At 44.2% G+C, this 16,426-nt stretch overlaps 1 protein-coding gene across 4 annotated transcripts in view; it reads left to right on the forward strand.

The window, feature by feature from the left end:
* The window catches only part of SHISA6 (shisa family member 6), a 288,859-nt gene that overhangs the window by 120,154 nt on the left and 152,279 nt on the right, over positions 1-16,426 (forward strand). For 2 of the 4 annotated variants that reach the window (XM_070561111.1, XM_070561108.1), the window contains exon 3: positions 11,635-11,730. The exons of the other annotated variants lie outside the window; for them this stretch is intronic. In XM_070561111.1, the coding sequence (XP_070417212.1) occupies positions 11,635-11,730 (96 nt within the window). The remainder of the gene's footprint in view (positions 1-11,634; positions 11,731-16,426) is intronic. 4 annotated transcript variants of the gene reach the window in all.

A 16,426-nucleotide genomic window follows, 5' to 3' on the forward strand; every position in this document is an offset into this window, starting at 1 on the left:
AGGAACCCCTGTATAAATAGTGACAGAGGATTTAGAGTCTGTTCTGAGTCACAGATTAGCCACTCTGTGACTTTGTATAATTATTTAACCTCTCTGAGACTGTTTACTCATCTGCAAAATGGAGATAATGTTAATATTTTCCTCAAATATTTTCCTCTAGATCATAAAAGGCATTCGTTGCCACTGTTTCTGTGTAGAGGCACATCATCCGTTATATCAAATGGTAGAGATGTTCAGCATCGTTCCGTTGACCCCCACTAATTTGGATGCACCCACAGGAAGCTCAGTGTTCTCGCAGAGTATGAGAAGAAGTGAAGAGTCAGAGAGGAAGCAGGCCACAGTGCCCCACAGGCTAAGCCAATCACTGTGAGTCTGCATTGTGATAAGAAGAGAGGATTTGACCAATTCACAGATTCTTAATTGAGCCTGAAGTCTGCCTAATCTCCTAGGATGTGTGGGGCCAGGAAGGAGTCTCCCCTCCCTGCAGAGTGCCTGCATCCTTTGCTTCTTCTACCCGGGCCTTCTTCAGGATGCTCTTGGCCAGGGTCCTGCTCTCAAGATGAGACTGGACTGCAATGGTGATCACAGTCAGAGACGGGAATTTGGTTAGACTCTGGGCATCTTTCCAAGGGGATTACAGCCTTGGAAAATAAATGGCGCACTGGGGTCCCCTGAAAGAGAGACCATCCTCTGCACCATGTCCGCTGGCACAGAGGAGGCTGTGGGCTGCGTGGTGCACTGGGGAGAGCTCTGGTCTGGGAAGATGTGGATTCTAGTCACAGTCAGCAGTTGATACCCCTGTGACCTTAGACTGTTCATTCTCCGTCCTCAGCCCCAGTTCCCTCATCCGTAAATATTGAGGCTAGAAAAGGTGACCTTGAACACTCCTTCAGTTGTAACATTCTCTGATTCTGTCTCAATGGCTGCGGGAAGGGAGAGAGCTTAGCCCTCCTAAAGTCTCTGAAGATTAATGTCACCACGGAGCAAGCCTCTCGCTCATCCCCTTGGTAAATAATTAGGATGCGCTGGAGGTGTGGAGTTCAGACTTTTATTTTTGAGCCCTATAATGCTTTCTGTAAAGAAATCTTACCCAAAAGCCTATATAATACACAGGAGACCACAGCAGTGCTCCCCAGTTGCTGTGGAAGAGGTCGACCCGAGTCTGCCCCGGCCACAAAGCTGGAGACCTCCATAGAGGACCTATTTATATTTTTGCTTGTTTGTTTTGATTTCCAACACAAAGCACCAGTTTTCTTAAATCCAAACCAACAAAACCAATGGCGGACATTAATTTGAATTGAAAGGGTTTGGTTTATGAATGATTTCTTGGAGGACTTACCTTCTGGTGCCATGGTTATCAAGCTGTACTCCAAGTCCTGCCCCCACTGGACACTGGTTGTGATCCTCATTTTGTGTATCTGACGAGACCTCTTGCTTTCCTGGCAGACGACAAGATGAATAGCACCATCTTGAAAGTCAGGAGTCTGGGGTTTGGTTTCCAAAACTCTTTGCCTGTGTGACCTTGAGAATGCCTCTACTCACCCTCTCTGGGTTTACATTTCCTCCTTTATCAAATGGAAGTGTTGGCCAAGGTGGTTTCCATGCCATTCTGGCCATCTGGGGTTGCTTACCCTGAGCCCTCAGAGCTGTGGACACATGGCCTTCACTAGGTGGGTTGTGTACCTGCTGACCATCCCCAGGTCTCCTGGCTACAGTCAGCAGAGTGAAGACACAAGAGGGGAGATCTGTGGATTTGGATCAGAGTATTTTATTTGCCAACAGCTCTGCTAACTCCACAGAGTCTGGAGGAAACAGTCCCCATGCGCTTGTGTGAGCAAGCACTAGAATTGTCACATAAAATAAAGCATTCCCAGTAGCTGCTCTCTAGAGATCTTTAAACTAGTAAATAGTCATTGTCAGTGCAATCTGCAATTAGACCTGGCCTGCCCCCAGCTTACCTTGGAGGAACGAGCTCAGAGCTGCCTTATTTGCTCGGCGAAAAGTGACTGCACAGAGGAACACAGGCCTCCTGGCTGCCAGCCCCCTCGGCATGCTGGAGCTGTGGCTGTAGGCTCTTGGGAACTGCAAGGAGCCTTGGAGTTTCCCGGGGAGGAGCCCTCAGGCTGGATAGCAAAGCCTAAACTCTCTCCAGCACCTTCTGCTCTTGACTCTTTCTGACCTGAGGTCAGCTTGGGGCACACACAGTGTAAGAGGACCCCAGGGAGTTCCCTGCTTGGGAGAGAGGAAAGATTGTAGTCTTGATGTGAATAGAAGCTCCCATTGATTGAGGCTTATCGGTGCAGAGTTTAGAGGAAACAGTCTGTACACAGAATCTCATTTAATCCTTCCCACCCTCCTGCCAGGTGGGTATTAACATCTGCGTTTGAGAAATGCTTTGTTATTTACACAAGGAAAAGTGGCCCCTCTCACTTCCTGGCCCTTGTACTTCTTTTTATACAATGACATTTATTAGAGTTTTTTTCCTATGTAGAAGTATAAAGAGGAAAACAGAAAATGGCCCATGACCCCACTCCCTGATCCGAGATAAACTCTGTGAATAGGGAAAAAATAAAAATAACACATGTTTAAGCCAAGACATGGAAAATCCAAGTGCCCATCGCCTGATGATTGGATAAAGAAGATGTGGCATGTATATACAATGGAGTACTACTCAGCCATAAAAAAGACAAATTCATCCCATTTGCAACAACATGGCTGGACCTGGAGGGAATTATGCTAAGTGAAATGAGCCAGACTGAGAAAGACAAACACCAGATCATTTCATTTCACTCATATGTGGAATATGAACAAACACATGGACAAAGGAAACAGTTCACTGGTTACCGGGGGAAGGTGTGTGGGGGGTGGGCACAGGGGGTGAAGGGGAGCACTTACGTGATGACAGACAAGAAATAAGGTACAACTGAAGTCTCACATTGATGTAAACTATGGTGAACTCAATAAAAAACAAAACACATGTTTAGAAAATTCAAACAGTAGAGAAAGTAATAAAAGTCAAGGGTAAACACCTCCCTCCCTTCATCCCAGGCCCTCTTCCCAAGGAAAGGAAGTTTTAGTAGTTTGTGTTCACAATTACTACTAGAAAAAAATATTTTTTATATAAACCATCCCACCTGCAGCGGGTCCCTGTGTGTTCTCTCCGTGTATATCATTTTCATTCTTATTTAGATGAAAGGGATCATACTGAAACATTGCTCTGTGCCCTGTTGTTGTTAACTTTCTACGTCTTGGAGATCTTCCCACATCACATATGGCTCTGCATCATTCCTTTTAACAGCCGCATAGTGTTCCATCATATGGAGGGATTCTAGTTTAGTCAGCCTCCATTGACAGAAACTACTGCAGTCAATGCTGAGCTGTCTAGATGGGTCATATATTATGGAAAAAATTGAGAGCATATATGTAGGGTAAATTCCCAACAGAGAGATACTAGTCAAAGGCCTCTCCTGCAAACAGGCACCACTCATTTACACCCCCACCAGCAGCAGCCCATCCCCGGCACTGGGTGTCAGCAAATGTTTAAGTTTTGCCAAATTGATTGATTTTTTAAAAACGTACTTGGTATTTTTATTTGCATTTTCTTAATTATGAGTTAAGGTTAATCATATTTTTATATCTCCATTGGCCTTTAAAAAAACTTTTCTTTTCTGAGGGAGGGGGTTGGTAATTGCCTATTTGTATTCCTTATGCATTTTTGTGTTTTTTGTGGGTTTTTGTGGCTTGAAGAAGATTAGCCCTGAGCTAACATCTGTGCCAATCTTCCTCTATTTTTTTTTTTGTACATGGGACACCTCTACAGCATGGTTGGTGAGTGGACTAGGTCCGTGCCTGGGATCCGAACCCACAAACCTGGGCCGCCAAAGTGGAGCGCACAGAACTTTAACCTCTCAGTCATGGGGCCGGCCCCTTCCTTGTGCGTTTTTCTAGTGTTTGATTATTATTATTATTGATATGATTGAGCTTGTAAACAAAGGAAAAAGCCCTTTCTCACGTGTATTGAACATATTTCCCTGGGGTTTACCGTGCGCCTTGATTGTTGTCTGTGGAATGTTTTCTATAGAGAAGTTCAGCAGTGACGTGGTTGCAGAGCGGGGCCCCAGTGCTATTTGAGCTCCCTGTCAGCTGTTCAGAGAGCAGCTCCGTGTCTGTTCTCCGTGCATGCTCTGCATTTCAAGCAGGCTCTAAAGATGGAGAGTTGTTCCCCCTCTCACGGAAGCTGCCTTGGGTTTTATCTCATCGAAACAATGTACTTTTATTGCCCTATTTGCATACCAGATTTTCCAGCGCAACTGCAGTGTCACTTCTAACCTTATTTTTGTCAATAAAGACAATTTGTTAAGTGCTAAAAATGTATAATCTAATTTACCAATCTTTTCTTAAGGAATTTTTGGATTTGTGTGCTGCTTGAAGATTACAAATAAATACATCCATGGTTTTAGAAATTCTGTGGTTTTCCTGCTCGCTTGATGGATTTCCTCATCAGCCTTTTCTTCCCCCCAATGAGGACTTGTGGCTATTTTAGTCTCTGAGTTCTTAAAACTTGAGACTCTTTGTTTCCTGTATTGTTGAAGGATAATTTGGCAGTGAATAAAGTACTTCGGTAACAGTTACTTAACCAAAAGCTACCCATCTCTCTATCCATCCATCCATTATGTATCCATCCATCATCTATTTATCTGTCTATTATCTAATAAACAAAGAATTATTTAATAGTCAAATGTGTCCCCAACTACCCAACGTAGGAAATAAAACACAGAAGCACCTCATATACCCTCCTCGATTACATTCCCCTCCCTACCTCCAGAATATCTGCTTTCCTGAAATCACTATTTACCTTTGAATTTCCTGAGACTTGAGTAACACTACATATGTATGTATCCTTAAACAATATAATGAGATGTTGCATGGTTTAAAATTAACTCTCTCTCTCTATATGATGTCCTCCTGTTTTTCTTAAGCTTCCTTAGTGTAATCAACATTATAACTGAGAATTGTCCATGTTGACACTTCGAGCTCTGGTTCATTTCATTTGCACCGTTGTATAGGATTACATTGTATGAGTATACCGCTATTTATCACTTTTCCCTTGGTAGGAATATAGGTTTTTTCCTCAGTTGGGCTTTATTACAAACAATACAGTCAGCCCTCTGTATCCACAGGTTCTGCATCCACAGATTCAACCAACTGCTGATGGAAGGGCCTAGGTGGTTGCATCTGTAGTGAACATGTACTTTTTTTGTTTGTCCTTATTCCCTTAACAAGACAGTGTAACAGCTATTTACATAACATTTACGTTGTATTAGGTATTAAACGTCATCTAGAGGTGATTTAAAGTACACAGGAGGATATGTCTAGGTTAAAAGCAAAGACTCTGCCATTTTATATAAGGCACTTGAGCATCCAAGGATTTAGGTATCCTGCAGAAGTCCTGGAACCAATCCCCTGTGGGTACCGAGGGACAACTGTATTGCATAGAACAAGCTTGTACGCATCTCCTTGTGCCCATGTGTGAGCACTTATCTTGGGCGTATGCTACACGTGGAATTGCCAGGTTCCATGATATACGCGTCTTCAACTTTCTTAGCCCCCGCCCAAGTTCTTTCCAGAGCAGTTGCGTTCCCACCTGAAGGATGCCAGAGTTCTTGTTCCTGTTTACGAGTGTCGGTTGTCACAGGCGTGTTCATTTTTGCCAGTCTAGTGGGTGTGAAATGATATTTTGTTATAGTTTTAATTTGAATTTCCCTGATTATTTGTGAGATTGAACACCACTCTCTGTGCATCAGCCCTTCCAGTTTTCTCCTCTGTGATTCACCTTTTCCTCACTTTTGCCTCTTTTTTCTATTTGGTTGTTTTACTTTCTTATTAATTGGAAGTGATTTACGTGTTCTGGATATTAATGTAAATACATGTTTCTAGCCTTTGACTTGTCGTTTCATGATGGCTTTTGATGTATGTTAACATTTTTGAGTTGTTTTCTCTTTCGTCGGGGCCTTTTGATTCTTGCTTGAAAAGCTCTCCCTACTTTGAGATGAACATCATATTCTCCTATAGTCTTTTCTAATGGGTTTAAGGTTTGATTTTTCCTATTTAGGTCTTTAGTCCTTTTTGAACTGATTTTTAGGTGTATGTTTGTGTGTGTGTGTGTTTTCCACTTGGGCTGCCTCTACTCAGTGAAAAGTCTGGCCTTTTCTCCTGCAGAAAGTTTTTCCGTTCTTCCTTCTTTTCATTATTTTCAATGAATTTTGAGGTAGAGGAATGGAATCAAAACATCTCTGCTCAAAGACATTAGCAAACTCTTAAATAGCATTTAGAAGTATTGTTCTAAATGCCTTCTATATATTAACTCACTGAATCTTCTTAACAGCCTATGAAATGTGTGTTATTATTGCTTCCTTTTGCCTTTGAGGAAATGGACGTGAGAGATACACAGAGAGGTTTGAATCTTGTCAACTGATTCCAGAGTGCGTGTTCCTTACCCAGTACAGTGTCCTGCCTCTACAGAAATAAGCCTCAAAATTCTTTAGAAAGTTACTTCATTTTCTATAGGTTTAGTGTTTTATGAAGTTGGCTTGAGTTTTTCCCTTATTTTTCTAAATGGCATCTCACCAGGGTATATCTAGGTCTTGGTCCCTTCTAACATATAGTCTGATGCTTGACTAAACATAAAGTCTTCCATCTGCTCAGAAAGAAAAATATCTATTAACTTTTAATTATTGCTTCTGAATTATCCCTTCTGTCTCTCTTCTGGTAATCTTATTTTAAATGGACAGTAACTTCTAGAGTTGTCCTCTCTGTCTCTTCTTTTCTCCCATCATTTTCATCTCTTTCGCCTTCCCCACTAAATACCCAGTGTATCTCTCTCATTGGAATCTACTTCTCCAATTTCCTTCAGTGTCCACTCTGTTGTCCCTATATGCAACTCAGGCAAACTGTCCTGATCAGTTTGTTTCCCTCCCATGGCTGTTAATCTCGTTTCACAGATGCAAAACTCTCTTAAATCTTATTGAGATCACCATTCAGATATTGCCTCGTTTTTTCCTCCTGTTTCCTGCAGCAAATCGCTTTTGCAGAGAAGCTTTCCCTCTAGTTGCTCAGGGTCGCCTCCTCATCAGAGCCACCAGCACTGCGCCGCTCCAGGAACCCGGCCTTGGACCTCTCTTTACCTTTAATCTGCCTCCTGCCTTGGGTCAGTTGTCCCTCAGCGCTGTCCCTATGACTTCTGACTTCTGGAGATGGCGACGGTGAGAGAGCAGCGGCAGAACTGGAGGTGGAGAGGTCATTCAGAGGCTGCTTTGCAAAGTTCAATTCAGCAGGTGGTGGTGGGCACACTCTGCAGCCTGAAACCACCCCTGTTCCCCATCGGGGGCTGTACACTTGTAGTATTGTGACATGGGTGTGCACATACTACTTAATAAGTATGCTCACATACCTCTTGCTGACCTCTGCCTAGAGCTCTGCTGATATACGGCTATGTCTCTGGAACTGAAATTTGGGCAAAGGTCGTACCCCTTTGGCCTCCTGCCTCGATGGCTGGCAGAAGGGCACAGATGTGGGGTCAAAGTGCAGAACTATGAAGGGGGTGGTTCTTTGTGTTAAGGCTAAAGTTCTATGATACCCGTTCATACCATCCCTGTCCTCAACCCATGGACTCCGTGCCTGACTAAGGCAAAGAAGAATCATTGACTCCACTCTCTTCTGACCATCCAGTTGCGTGGGGTTTCACTTTTACCAACTATTCTCGTGCTGCCCTTGTTTGTGCTAAACAGATTGTTCCTTTGGAGGGTACAGAGAATGTAAATCATTCTAGACCTTGACCTCGTAGCATTGGCTTAGATCCAGCTGAAGACTGACCTGGCAATTGTTCTCCCTAACACAGTGGTTCATAAAGTGTTGTTCCTGGACTTGTGACCATCATCAGCGTTACCTGGGAACTTGTTAGAAATAGAAATCATCAGGCCTCACTTCCAACCTGCTAAATCAGGAATTCTGGAGTTGGGGCCCAGCAATGCGGATGCTGTCCACGTGAGTCTGATGCACTCAGGTTTGAGGACCACAGCTGGAACAAAAGCTGAAACTACCGCTATGCCTTCTCCAACTCAACCTCATGGGCAGCTTTCCCAAAACGTGTCCCGAGAGATGCCTTTGAAAAATGTAAAGGCTCCCTGGGGATTTGGGTGCCCATTGACAGGTTCCTAGACTTGGTTTTCGTGTTTACTTTTCATTTTATTTAACTCAAAATTTTCCAAACTGACTCGACCATAGAATTCTTTGTGTCAAATGCTGTTGGCCCTGCCTCATTATCCCTGAGCGTATCTTTCCTTTTCCCAACTCAAAACCCTCAGTACTTGAAGCTCTGCATGTTTGAGATCCAACTTCCATGAACTTGGTCATCATCAAGTGGACTTCTCCTGGCTTAGCATTCCCACTGGGTCTTGGCTAAAGTCTCAGACAAGAGTCATGACTGCACTGTTTAGACCATGGGGTGAGGCGGCTAGGGTGAGAGTTGTAGAAAGATTGTGGATTTGGAGGCAGGTGGCCCTGGTTAGGATCCAGGGTCTGCCACTGACTAGCTCCATGAACTTGGGAAAGTGACTGTTTTTCACAGGGCTCTTGTGAGGAGTAAATGAAACCAGGTGTGCATGACAGAATAGACATGGGGGTGGAGTCAGAAGACCTGGATGCTAGTGCTGGCTCACTTATCTGTCAACTTCACACCTTTGACTTCAGTTTTTCCATCAGTAAAATGGAGGGAGTAATAATAATACACAACTTACCCTGCTGTAGTGATTAAAATTTTAAGTAAATAGTATATATGAAAGCTCCTTGTAAACTTCACAGTGCTACAAAATGTTTGTTATTATTATGCCAAAAAAATTAGGCTGTGTTTTCAGAGGCTCTGTCACTCTGCCTGGCACATGGTAGGTGATCAGCAAACTTCATTTGATTCCCTTTCAAACAAGCATCGCCCCAGAGCACTAGGGCAGCACTTAGTCCTGAGGGACCTTGTTCAGCTGACAGATAAGAATGATTTGTCAGTCGCACAGGCACTGTTTTATGTTCCGTCTTCCTCAGTATTGATTTGTTTATCAAAAATTTTATTTATAAGGAGCACAAAAATAAACCAGCCCAAATTCTGCAGGATGTATCACAAGGTTCTGAATTAATGAGGTCCAAATTTATGAGAGTTCTGAATTGTTACTTCCTTTTCTTGCTCTTCTATTGTCAGATGGCGGGGAGAGAGAAAGTCCCCACTCTCCCTGGGGGCGTGTAGCGTGCTCTTCCACCACCCCATGTCCCCCTCCCCTTAATCCCCTGATGAAGATGCATTTCTCCAGGTACTAGAGTCCCGTTTTTGGAGCTGTGACATCACTTGGGAATGCGATATGGACAGAAGCCTCTTAGTTCAGCTCCAATAATTCTATTCTGTAAAATTCTGGGTTGTGACCACATATTTTACAGAAAGAGAGTTCCTTGTGGAAAGCTGTGTGCCCTGAGGAATGAGGTATTTTATTCCAGAGTGGATGGCGTGAGGGAGACAGTGGTAGAATCCTCTTATGTTCCTGATGCGCTAGGATAACAGTTCCCAGAGTGTGGTCCTCCGACACAGCAGCATCAGCATCACCCGGCGACTTGACAGAAGTGCAAAATCTTGAGCCCCATCCCATATCTACTGAATCAGAAACTCTGGGAGTGAGAGTAGTGGTGTTTTAACACTCAGGTTTGAGAACCACTGATCTGGGAGAAGAAGGAAGGGACTGGGCCAGCCAGACTCCATTCTACAGAGGAAGAACACTGTAGCCCAGGACTTAAATAGTGGGTGGAGCCAGGCACCCACAAGGGTCCCAGCCAATGTTCGTTGAACCCACCTGAGTAAACTGAACTTAGGCTCCCTCCTCATTTACTCCAGGGCAAAGGTTCTCCTTCCCAGGGGCACATCAGAATCACCTAGAGAGCTTTTTAAAAATACCCTTGTCTAGAGCTTGGCTCGGTACTGTAGTGGTTAAGTTCGTGTGCTCCACTTGGGTGGCCCAGGGGTCACAGGTTCAGATCCCAGGCACAGACCTAGCACTGCGACCACGCTGTGGCGGCATCCCACATAAACTAGAGGAAGATTGGCACAGATGTTAGTTCAGCACCAATCTTCCTCAAGCAAAAAGGAATATTGGCAACAGATGTTAGCTCAGGGCCAATCTTCCTCACACACACAAAAATAATTTAAAAAATAAATAAAAATAAAAATAAAAGTACTCTTGTCTAAGGCCCAGACCCTGACCAACTGAATCGGAACCCCTGGAGTTATGTCTGGACATCTGCATTTTTAAAAGCTTCCAGATGATTCTGACATGCACCCAGGTTTGAGATCTAATGCAGAGGGTGCCCCACTAAGAAAAAAATGTGATTTAGGTTATCATTGCATTTGTCATAAATTTTTCCATTAGAAATTTATTTTACCTATTTATATTATAAAAATTACATATTTATCATAAGAAAAAACCTTAGAAAATATAGAAAGTTGAAAGAGAAGAATTAAAACTCATGTTCCAACTATCTAAAGGCAGTTGTCAGTATCTGGTGTGTTTCCTTTCAATCTTTGTTTTTGTGGCTGTTGTTATACACTGGTTTGAATTTTTTACAGCATTGTGATCATATTTAATATAGCATTTTCTGTCCACTTTTTAGTATTATATCTTATGTAGTTCTCCACATTGTTATAAGTACAGTGTTTAATACGCTCTTGTGGCACCATGACAAAAGTATGACTTTTCTCCATTTCCTCACGTGCATAGCTCAGGATAGCACTTTGAGACTCCTTTCTTCCTTTTCAGTGCCTGCATTGCAAGTGTGTTGTGAAATCCTACTTCGAATGTCAGAAGCAGAACGTTAACTCTCTTTCTCTTTGAATTTCTTCTCCCAGGGTCCTAACCTGTCCTCCGTCTTTTCCTCACCCCAACCCCACAGGAAGATGGATGCATTAGGCTGATGAGGGATAAGATCTTATTGCAGAAAGGCAAGAGAGGAGAGCGCATAAATATTTTTCCAGTGTTTTATAACCACTATTCCACTTGTCAGCCTCAGTGGATGGTGAATTTCTCCTAAGCTACAACGCTACGGGTCCATCGGATGTGGCGTGATTCATAAACAGTCACATCCATAGAGCAGTCCTGATCAGACCCGTGCCACTATGCTTTGAAAAGAAAGGCAACAAGTGAATAAGGCAAGAAAGAAAAGGAGGGAAGCTAGGACACAGGGAAAGATGTTAAGACAAATAGACTGATGTTCTGGTTCGCTCAGCCAGAAATGCCGGAATCAAGCCATGTGCCCCCTTTCCCCTCTTCTGCTTTCAACATAACCTTCCTAGATTCTTCTTTGTTGCACAATAATATATATATTATTATATATTATATGTTATATGTTGTATGTTATATATTATATATTATATATAAATTTATATATAAAATATATACATATATTTCCTTGACTGCTTCTCCCTTCTGACTTACTGATGATTTGAAATTAAGTTCCTCATCATCATGGGATGAGCTGGAGCTGCAACATTTGTCTCCTTGTTGGTGTCATGGATGCGCCAGGTAATTCTGCCCCATCTTCTTGCAGGACATTATGGAAAGGATGCTTACCGAAGTGGAGGACCTGATCTCCATAACTTCATCTCTTCTGGATTTGTCACATTAGGAAGAGGACACACGAAGGGTACAGTGGAAACCATTTTTTACTAAAATACACAGGTTGCCTAGGGAACCCCAATCTGAAATGTGAAGATGGTGTGGAGGCCAGAGGCTTGTCTGGGACAGGAATAAATGGGGTGGTTCCATTGCAGCTTGTCCAGGAGACATGCGTGGCTTCTGACAGGAGTGACCTGGAGGTCACAAGTGTGACTTTAGAGGGTAATAATAGACTCCCAAGAGGCATCCATCCTGCTCCACCCATGGCGTGAAGCAGGACACAGACGCCAGCGGCTCCCTGTGGGAGGGGACCACAGGCAGCATGGTGGCAAACACTGCCAACGGATGTGGCAGCATTTGCAAAGTGTTTGTTCTCCTCTTGGCTATTATTCCTTTTCCTTTCTAAAGCCACATTTTATAAACCAATGTCAGTGTTCCGTACTGTGGGTTTCGAAGCCAGCGTGCATGTCGAGAGTTTCAGCATCTGAAGTGCATCTATGTAAACTCTCTGTGATGTGGACACAAAGGTAGAGGTTATGGAGACCTTCAAGCCGCAAGATGAAAGCTAACGTGGCATTTCTGCCGAGCTGCTTTATGACCTAGCCAACAGCTTGCAGAACGTCTGTGGAGGGGGTGTGGAATCCTCGATTCTGCCTTTTGTTTAAACCGAGTCCTACTAGTGTTGTGAGCATCCTGTCATATCAAGAGTAACTGGATCCCTAACTCCTTTGATTACCGTCCTCACACCTGTGTACTGTTATAGCCCAACTGTGAATTCTGTTGTAGGGATGGTATATCTCTGTCTTCCTCTGAAACATGTGTCTGTTTTAAGTGTGAGTGAACAAGGAACGTTGCAATTTTTTCTTACATTCCATGCACCAAATTTTTAAATTCCCTATGTGATGTTTGTTCATCCTATAGAGAAAAAAAAATCTGTATCTGTGTATGTATATTCTGTTGTGTCTCTTTGTGTCTAAATAAAGTTTATTGAGGATACAGGTGGCATTTGTGGCTACTAAGAGTTGCAGAATCAAATTGGGACCTGCTGGCTCCAGAAGGGGACATGGGCTGCACAGTTAACCAGTGAAAGACACACATCAACTCAAACCTGAGACGGCCGGCCCCCATGTCATCTGCTTTGTGATAATTATCTATCGCTGTGAAACAAATTACTCTAAAATGTAGCATTTTAAAACAATAATAAACATTTATTACCTCACATAGTTTGTGTGGGTCAGGAATTCAGGAACAGCTGAGCTGGGTGCTTCTGGCTTGGGGTCTCTCACGAGGTTGCAGTCAAGATGTCAGCAGAGGCTGCATCATTTGAAAGCTTGACTTGGAGTAGGAGGACCTGCTTCTAAGATGGCTCACTCACATTGTGCTAGCTGTTGGTAGGAGGCCTCTGTTGCTCCCTATGACATTCTCTCCATGGCTGCTTGACTGTCCTCACAGCATGGTGGCTGGGCTTCCTCCGAATGGGTGATCTAAGAAGGGGAAAGACAGATGCCACAATGCCTTCTATGACCAAGCCTACTGGTTACACACCATCATTTTCACAATATTCGATTGGTTACACAAGTCAGCCCTGTTCAGGATGGGAGGGCACTACACAAGTGTCTGAACACCAGGTGCCGAGGATCACTGGGGGCCATTTTGGAGGCTGTCTACCACACGCCTGTGACCCGTGGAGCAGAGCTACAAATCTGGATCTTTCCAACAGAGCATAGCAACTCTTACTAAGGCTTCTCAACTACAGTGGTTTCCTATCGTTACCCCTACTCTGTATAGATGCTTCGCCCTGAAACACCTAACAGTTCAATCAATACAACACTTTATATACATATATATATAACATAAATATATTAATATACATATATATTATAAATGTTATTGCTTTTGGTTCACACATGCATCCAACAAATATTTCATGAGGCTTGCTATGTGCTAAGCAGTATTCAGAAGTAAACAACATAGAAGCTGACCTTGTGGAACTCACATTCCATTGGGGGAAGCAGACAAAATAAATTGTGGACGATAAGTGCAAGGAGAAAACCTAAAGCAGGTAAGGGCAGCGTGCTGCGGCAGGAAGCTGCTCTTGTCAGGGAAGCTCTCTTGGATAAGTTGATCACTGAGGGAGACCTGCATCCCAGGCAGAGGTGACAGGAAGGCCCTGAAGTAGAAGCTTTCTTGTGGTGTCAAGAAATAGGAAGGAGGCCAGTGTGAGGGAAGCAGGATAGAAGATGAGTAGAAGGAGAAGGGATCGGAGCCATAGGGGAGCCAGATGATGCATTTATCAGGTGGTGGACATAGACTACTTTCAAATTAACTAGACTTCCATCAGAACAGCATAAAGGTGATTCTTTATCCTTGTCTGTCTTTTTGGTTAAAGTCACCTGGAGTATCCAGGAGACGCTATCTTGCCCATGCATGTGGGGCTTTGCTGTGACTGCTGCTTATTATCTGCCCATCTTCGCTTGTTCTGTGGCCTCACCCAGCCCTCCTGTGCATGCGTGATGTATGGGCTGTCCTCCTGGCCATTGCCTTTACCAGATCCTCTTCTCCGTTCCCATCCACCCAGGGCCTCTAAATCCTTTTCTGTCCAGAAATGGACCTTGTGTGTATTTTCCTATTTAGATAATAACTAAAGTTTTATGAGCAAAGAGACTGGGATCAGGGAGGGGGGCTTTGGAAAGGGGGATTCCCTTCCAATATCAGAAACTCTTTATCCCTGCACAGCCCAGATGTCTGGAAAAGGGCCAAGCTCCATGCTGCCTTCCTCCAGAGCAAACTAAGTTCAACTCCAAGCAGCACCTATAAGCAAACCAGCCCCATGTGAATATCCCATGGGAAGGGAGCCACTCAGATGTCTAACATGGGACCCTTGTCCATTGTGTGTATTTAATTCTCTTCCTTTTCTTTCTCTACTTATTTTTTTGCTTCTGCTTCAGTTACTGCCTTGCTGGACCCCCTTTATTCCTTTTTCCCTTCTTCCTACATTTGCCTTAGGCTTTCTGGTGGCCGTGCCCATTGTGTAGCCCCACCATGACTCTCAGAACCAATAGGGTAGCTAACACCTGCTTTAGAGGGTGATATCATTGCGCTACCAACCTGCATCATGGAAGTTAACATGGATTTCTAGTCAGACTCTGATTATGTAAAAACCTAGCATGGGTGGTCTCTGTTCTAAATGGCATTGGGAACCTTCGTGGGAAGCCAGGATGTCACCAACCCTGTCTGCCGCGTCTCACGCCCCAGGGCGTCATGGGGAGAGAAGTGCTCTCTAGCTTCAGTGAGGACTCCTCCAATTTCAGAGAGTAGGGATGAGGATGTGTATAGGTCTGCCTGCTTTATAACAAGATCCACAGGTGCAGGGTAATTCAGTCCTCTCAAATGGAGCCTAAATAAGTGGATGTTGCTTTGTTAGGGGGATTGAGAAGTTGAAACATTGGAAGGAATAGAATTCTGACTATGGAGGCTTCATGACCACCAAAGGCCCCTGCTCTATCTCTATCCTGTTGGGAGACCCCACCTTTTAGCCTAGGAGGTCACACATTTGTTGGCCGGCCTCCTAGGTGGCATAGCACTACCCTAGGCTCACGGGCTCAGAATCTGTACAGACACCCCTCTTCAGGACTTTCTCACTGAATGATGTGCTTTTTCCCTTAATTCTGACTTTTCTTCTTGCTTTCTCCTTCTTCTAAGGAACTACTTCTGCATGTCTCCCCTGGTCTGATTTCTTTCTTTGACCCCCTGCTTGCTCATTCCTTAGGTTAAATGGAAGTTAAGGCTAAGGAAGATATTGATCGGAGTGGCCTTGAGTTTAGTTCCCCCTACAACGTTTTCTCTGTTAATTAGACACGATCATCCAGACTCCCACACAGGAGCCCAAGGCAGTCTTTAGGGAGGCACCGAGTCTGCCCAGACTGTGGTGATGGAAGCCCATGATAAAGGCTTCTATCTAGGGAGCAGTGGGTATTTGCAAGTGCTTTACCACACTGTCTTATTCTCATCGTTACAACAACCCATGGGAGAGCTCTTCCTATCCCCATTTTATGGGTGAAAAACTGAAACTAGAGCAGTTGAGTAACTTGCCCAAGTCAACATCAGACAGTGCTGTTTCATTCCAAATCCAGGCCAATTTCCAAAGATCGCACTCTCAGCCACTGCGCATCCTGCCTCTTGAAGACGGCAGGAGCCAGGCAGGCTAGCAGCAGTGATTCGACGGGACCCACACATGGTAAGCACTCAGTAACCGATGCAAGACGGGAAGTCACAAAAAGAAGACAGACCAGTCACTAGAGCATTAACACCAGCTTAACAGAGTCTGTCCTACCAGAAAGGAAGCTCAGTCCCCTTGATAACTTCTCACGGTCTGTCCAAATGCACACGTCTGCAGGGACCCCGTTCTATTTAGGCAGTTTGGTTAAAATCTCAGTTAGATTGGCTGTTTTTGCGTCTGGTCGAAAAGAAGCCCCACATGTCAATATTAATTCCAATGATCTCCGTTCGTGCATCCCAGGCCACCCCAGGGCTGAGTCCTTATTTGGGGGACAGTTGTGGGGGAGGGGCAGCAAATGGGCATGTGCTTACTGCAGCCACTTTCTGCACTCAGGCTGTGCTCAGAGTGGGGGTGACATGCTGTACTACCTGCTCTCCTTTGGTGTCTCTCACTGTTCACCAGGTCCTTTCCACCATGCCAGGAGCCAGAGAAAGGCGTGTGTATG

This window comes from Equus przewalskii, chromosome 10 (genome assembly GCF_037783145.1).
Source record: "Equus przewalskii isolate Varuska chromosome 10, EquPr2, whole genome shotgun sequence".
Classification (NCBI taxonomy): domain Eukaryota; kingdom Metazoa; phylum Chordata; class Mammalia; order Perissodactyla; family Equidae; genus Equus; species Equus przewalskii.